This window comes from Myotis davidii, unplaced genomic scaffold (genome assembly GCF_000327345.1).
Source record: "Myotis davidii unplaced genomic scaffold, ASM32734v1 scaffold609, whole genome shotgun sequence".
Classification (NCBI taxonomy): Eukaryota; Metazoa; Chordata; class Mammalia; order Chiroptera; family Vespertilionidae; genus Myotis; species Myotis davidii.
The window spans coordinates 1,134,620-1,140,520 of record NW_006300164.1 but is presented as its reverse complement, the minus strand read 5'-3'; the positions used below and the strand labels follow the sequence as shown (position 1 = coordinate 1,140,520).

Here is a 5,901-nt window from a genome sequence, read left to right as displayed (position 1 = left end):
TCTACGTGGATGAGGCTGCAGCCCGGCAGGGCCGACTGGGGCAGGGCGGGCACCAGGATCTGCTCCTGCCACTGCGTCCGCCTCCAGGCCTTGACTCCGGCACCCTCCACATCTGCGATGGCCCGCACGTCATAGATCCAGCGCTTGGCCTTATAGGACACTTTCTAGGGAAGGGCCGGCCTGTGAGCCGGGGCAGGCCAGTGACCAACCCTCCACCCTCCCATGGGGACCCTGACCTGCAGCAGACTGGCCACCACCGGGCCGGTGTCCTTGCCGGACTGGTTATCGATGTCGGCCTGCAGCCGCAGCACCTGCCCCACCACATAGCCGCGGAGGTCCGTGCTGGCGGTGAGCACCACGCTGCCCGTCTTCACCAGCTTGTAGGAGAACTTCTTGGTGGTGGAGGCCACATTGGGTTGCTTGGGGGGAGAGAGAGGGGGGAGAGCGTTGGTGGCGTGGGCAGGCGGGATCCCCGTGGACCCAGGGTGCCACCAGCCCACCCTCACCTCGATGTCCGGGATGCTGTTCAGGTTCAGGGGGCTCAGGATGTAGAACACACAGCTGCACTGGTGATCCTTGGAAAAACGCGGCGTGTCGATGGTGGCCCGCACCTGGTACACGATCTTCCCAAAGGGGCCCTCGAAAGACGTGGGTGCCGTGGCTGGAGAGAGAGCACAGACTGGCACCCAACTGGCCCCCCCTCTCCTCTCCCCACCCACTGTCACCACCAGGCCTGGCCAGGCGGGGCGCTCACCAGGAAGCAGGAACTGGAAGGGGAAGCTGTGCTCTCCAGTAGGCAGGCTCCCTGCGGAGACAGCAGGGAGGTGTGGGGCCGGGCCCTCCAGAGCCCCAGGTGACACCACAGGGCCCAGGAGAGAAGCAGGCGCCACAGCCAAGCAGCTTGCACTGCTCTGGCTGCTGGGGTGCCCGGCCCCCGTGCCCTGCACCCAGCAGCACAGGGCCAAGGCCTGGGCAGAGGATGGGGCCGAGAGCTTGGCTTAAACTACAGGGGCTCAGAGCTGTCCCGGAGGCTGGAGCCTCCCACATCCAGGAGAAGCTGCCCCATCAGCAGCCCAGCCCTAAACAGCGAGGCCCAGAGCCCGCCAGGGAGGGAGACCCGTCAGGGTGCACAGCCCTGCGGGAAGTGGGCCTGTACGGGGTTCCCAGAGGCAGACGGAAAGGGGGGTGGACAGGCGGGCGCACCTTTGTCAGCCAGCGACAGAGCACTGTTGACGTAGTCCTCCTCCGTCACCCACGCTGTGTCGTTGGCCTTGGTGGAGACCCTGCAGGAGCCTGTGCAGCTCACCCGAATCGCTGCAAGAAGGGGGACGGGGTGAGCCCAGCCGCCGCCGGCCTGGCCCCTCCCCGCCCCCAGCACAGGCATTCAAGCGGGGCTGGCAGCGCGCCCCCCCACCCCCTGAGTTGGGGCCTGAGAAGCCAGCAAAGGTTTGCTGCCTTTTAGAAGACAGCTCCTGCCCCTGCTCCTGCCCCTGCCCCTGCCCCAGCTGGGGGTGCTCACAGGGCGCCAGGGTGGTGATGCACAAGGGACACCTGTGCTGCTGCCCCCAGGGTCACCCAGAGGACATGCTGGGCCCACCAGCCTGTGGACACCCAGCTCCCAGAGGGGATGCGTGGGGCATGAATGCGGAACAGAGGCCCGTGGGGCTGGTGACCGCTGACCCGGCCTTCATGCTCTCACAGGCGAGTCAGTTAGACAGGGAAGCACCCGGCGGCTGGCCTCACACTGCAGGAATGTGGTCAGACCCGCCTGGGCAGAAAGGCACACAATGGCGGGCGGGGCGGCCCTGACTTCCTGGGCCAGCGCTGCCCAGCAGACTGACTTTCTGCATCCACAGCGGCCGGTCCCCTCCCCTACTCCCCAGCGGAAGCACCCGGACCAGGAACCCGTGGCAGCCACTGTTCCGTGGTGAGGACCTCGGACGTCTCAGCCCAGCACCTGTGCTCTGAGCCCGAGAGGGGCAGAAGCTGACCGGCAGGTGGCCCTGCAGCCCCACCCTCCTCTCACGCAGGGCTGAGTCAAGATCAAAGACCCCGGCATCTCCGCGCAGTCCCTCTCCCTTCCCTGGCTCCATGTCAGGTGAGGGGAAGGTGACGCAGAGTCTGACACCTGACTGACAGAGCCTGCCCGGTGTGCCCGGGGCCCGGGCCAGGGGTCAGCCAGGCCAGCCATGTCCACGTATCCCCAGGCTGGCCCGCCTGCTGACAGACTTCCTATTGGTCACCCTCAGCACACAGCTCCTTCGGGACCCTGGCTCTCCCCCCCGCCCCGCCCATCGGCACTGCCAGCGACCAGCCTTCGGCCTCTGTGCCGTCCCGTCTCCCCTCTGGGACCTCAGCCTGCTTTCTAATCCCCGCTCCGTCAGCCGAGCCCTCCTGGGTCCAGGCCTGGAAGTGACCCCACCCTGAAATCTGGGGCAGCAGGGCTCCTGCCGACCCTCACAGGAGCGGCCAGGCAGGCATGAGCAGGCAGAGGACAGGGTGGCGGACCCAGGGAAAAGCCGCCCAGCTTGAACCCTCCATGGACAGGGCACGGCCCCACTTGGTCCCGCTGCCATGGGGATGCTGGGGTCAACAGAGTATGCCCGAGGGATGCAGTGGTCCCCAGATGGCCCCGGTGCCCACCGGGCACTGCTAAGTGACCCCAGTGGATGGTGCACGGAGCTGAAGGATCGATCTGCCCACCTCTGTCCAAATCCCGACCCACGACGGTAGCTAACACCACTTAGCTCAGGGGTGACTTGTTACTTAGGGGTTTACATAGCAGCAGATGAGAGGCACAGGCATCCACTCACGGTTGTAACCTTCAGTTGGCAACTGTGTTGAGGTGGGAAACAGACACCTTGGAGTAACCAGATGTAGGCTGATAGGGGCCTGGAGAGGTGCCAGGCAAGATGGCACGGACCAGGGACCCAGCAGCTCTCAGAATCTCACACTATCTACCCAGGAGCCCCAAGCACCACAGCTCGTAATGCCAACAATCGAGGCGCAGTCCCCGGGCAAAGTGGGTGAGACCTCCCTCCCGTCCCCCCCCCCTTGGCCTGCACCCCAGAGTTCAGGTGAAGAGCTGTGGGGGCACCTCACCCCAGAAAAAGAACCGGTATCAAAGCGAACCTTGGTTACCCGCGAGGGCCCAAGCGCTGCGGCCTGCCCAATACCTAGCAGAGCCCCTTCTGCACACACGGGCGCCCCTTCGGGACCCTGACCGCATGAGCGAGGCCAGTCGCTGTTCCGGAGGAAACCATCCCGTTCCTCCACCCTCTTCTCCCAGAGGATGGAGCGGAGGGATGGACACACACAGCGCGCCGTCCTGCCCCCTGGAGGAGAGCACGGGCATCGCACCAGCAGCGCCCACTGCGCAGACGCAGGCGGGCCGGTGTGCTCCCAGCACTGACAGGGCTGCGCCGTGCAGGTGTGGACCGCTCAGCTGTACCAGTGCTTGGATGTGTACCGGACGGCGGCACTGAGCTGACGGGTACCCCTGTTTGGATGTTTGGGGCTGCTCCAGTTCTCTAAGGAAAATCATCACGGGCCCCGCTGGGTGGCTCAGTGGTTGAGTGTCAACCCATGAACCAGGAGGTCAGGGTTCAATTCCTGGTCAGGGCACATGCCTGGGTTGTGGGCTCGATCCCCAGTGAGGGGCGTGCAGGAGGCAGCCGATCAATGGTTCTATCATCACTGATGTTTCTATCTCTCTCTTCCTCTCCTTTCCTCTCTGAAATCAATAAAAATATATTAGCCTTGCCCTACCTGTTTGGCTCAGTGGATAGAGGGGCGGCCTGCGAACTGAAAGGTCCCAGGTTCAATTCCGGTCAAGGGCACATGCCCGGGGTTGTGGGCCCCTCCCCAGCGGGGGACTTGCAGGAGGCAACCGATCAGTGATTCTCTCTCATAATGGATCTTTCTATCTCTCCCTCTTCCTTCCTCTCTGAAAGCAATAAAAATATATCAAATATATATATTTTAAAAATCATCTTTTCTTTCCCTGCCTCTAGCCCATGAGCCACTTCTCTCAGTCCTGGTTCCAGGTCTGTCACACGAGGATGACAAGCGCCCACCTCCCAGGGCTGCTATGAGAATTTATAGAGTCGGACCATTGGAAGTGGGGAGGGTGGTGTCAGGCCCGTGACAAGAGCTCAGTGAGCCGGTGGAGCTGGGGGCTGTCCTTCTCCATGTCCCTTCCCGGGGATGGAGGTCTCCCATTGCATCACTGGCTGGCAGCAAGGGTTCAACAAGTATCATATGAATAAAAGAAGGAAAAAGAGCCCGACCTTCCCTTCCCCGACCCAGGCCGGGCTGGGAGGAAGCCCAGCGCAGCTACAGCGCTCACACTCCCTCTGCTCCCAGGGTCACCTGACCAAACCCACCTGCTCCCCTGCCCACCCCCCACCATTCCCTCTCCCACTCTGAGGCTCGCACTTTTACAGGTGGGACCACCAGCGGGGCTCCCCGGCCTTCTGTGGCAGCTGTCTGCTCACACACAGCCCACCTGCCACACGAAGGCCAGGGGGGCCTGTCCAGGCCAGACCAGTCCCCCACAGCTCAGGCCATCCCTCCACTGTGGTCACCAACAGCCTGCTCCCTGGGCCCCGGCTACAGGAGGGTGACAGGTGGACAGGCCAGGTGATGAGCGTGGCGCAGGGGCTCGGTTGCTCCAGTTGCGAGGCTGCCCCTCCTGCCTGGGGCCCCACACAGCACCCTCCCTCCCGCCAGGAAGCTGGCCCCATGGCACTTCTCGTCTCTGGCTTGTGTCCCAGGGAAGAGCCGCATGGTCCCTACTGTGCCCCTGCCTCACACACTCCCACCCAAACCCCAAACTCCCACTGGGGAGACGAGAAAGGAGGTGATGGTCTCATGGGGAGGAAACTCCACAGGCTGAACCCCTAGCGAGAGGTGAGCAGGCTACTTATACCAGCTTCTCAGACCCCCGCGGCCTCTCACTGTGGCGTGAGGGGGCAGGTGAGGCCTGTCCAGGACCGAGGCATTGGCTGCCCAGAGGGGCTCTCAGTCTTCAGTGGGGACCAGAAGTGCTGAGCTCTCAGCCACCCAGGGGTCTGGCTGAGCACCCCAAGGTGGAGGAGCACCCCAGCAGGGACACATCGCACAACCTTGTGCTCAGAGCCAGGGATCCCCACCCCCACCCTGAGGGTCGAGCCCTGAGAACCCACCCAGGTCCCTGTGGACACCTCGGACAGGAGAGGCCGGCACCTGTGGAGGGTGCTGGGGAGGGCAGCTGCGGCAACCTGATCCCAAAGACCCAGGTGTGTGCACCAGCAGGGGGACAGGCCAGGAGGGCTCAGGTTCACCTCCCAGATGCCAGTGGGGCTGGGGGCCTGGGCACCCAGGGGTGAGCAAGACACCCCTGTCCACAAGTACAAGCTGAGACTGGATGTAAGCAGGTGCCCGGGTGGCCCGTGGGTCCAGCTGGGAACCCGCAGACTCGGCAGTGGGACTGTCTGCGCCAGGAGCCGGGGGTGTGGGAGAGAAAGCCCAGTCTCCCAGTAAGGGCCCAGCAGGTGCGGGGCACAGTGGCCCCTGGAGCCCTGGCAGGAAGGGTTGGAGGCTTGCCTGTGTCCAGGTCCCAGTGGGCTCTGCCAAAGTGGACAGGCTCCCAGCCTTCACCCGGGCGCAGAGGACAGGAAGGGCAGAAGCGGAAGACTGGGCCACCCAGGCCTCCCTGCTCTGCCCCGAACGCCGCCCGCCCCCCACCCAACACTCCCAGCACCCGGGGCACCCGAGTGGCGCCCATACGGGCCCCGGGCCGTGCTAGGGGAGAAGGAAGTGGCCCAGACTCAGCGACATGGGCAGCGCTTCCGGGAGTCCCGGCCCAGCCCCAGGAGCCACCGCAGCCACCTGAACTCCCCCCCCCCGGCCCGCCCCAAG

The 5,901-nt window shown here is 64.5% G+C and overlaps 1 protein-coding gene across 1 annotated transcript in view; it reads right to left on the bottom strand.

Annotated features, from left to right (window-relative positions):
- ARRDC1 (arrestin domain containing 1) overlaps nucleotides 1–1,399 on the bottom strand; it is a 15,639-nt gene extending 14,240 nt beyond the window's left edge. Inside the window, exons 1-5 of the mRNA XM_015572353.1 lie at nucleotides 1,204–1,399; nucleotides 755–805; nucleotides 507–661; nucleotides 237–419; nucleotides 6–164 (exon numbers count right to left, since the gene is read on the bottom strand). Coding sequence (XP_015427839.1) covers nucleotides 6–164; nucleotides 237–419; nucleotides 507–661; nucleotides 755–805; nucleotides 1,204–1,384 — 729 coding nt within the window. The 5' untranslated portion in view covers nucleotides 1,385–1,399. The remainder of the gene's footprint in view (nucleotides 1–5; nucleotides 165–236; nucleotides 420–506; nucleotides 662–754; nucleotides 806–1,203) is intronic.
- Between the last annotated feature and the right edge of the window lie 4,502 nt (nucleotides 1,400–5,901).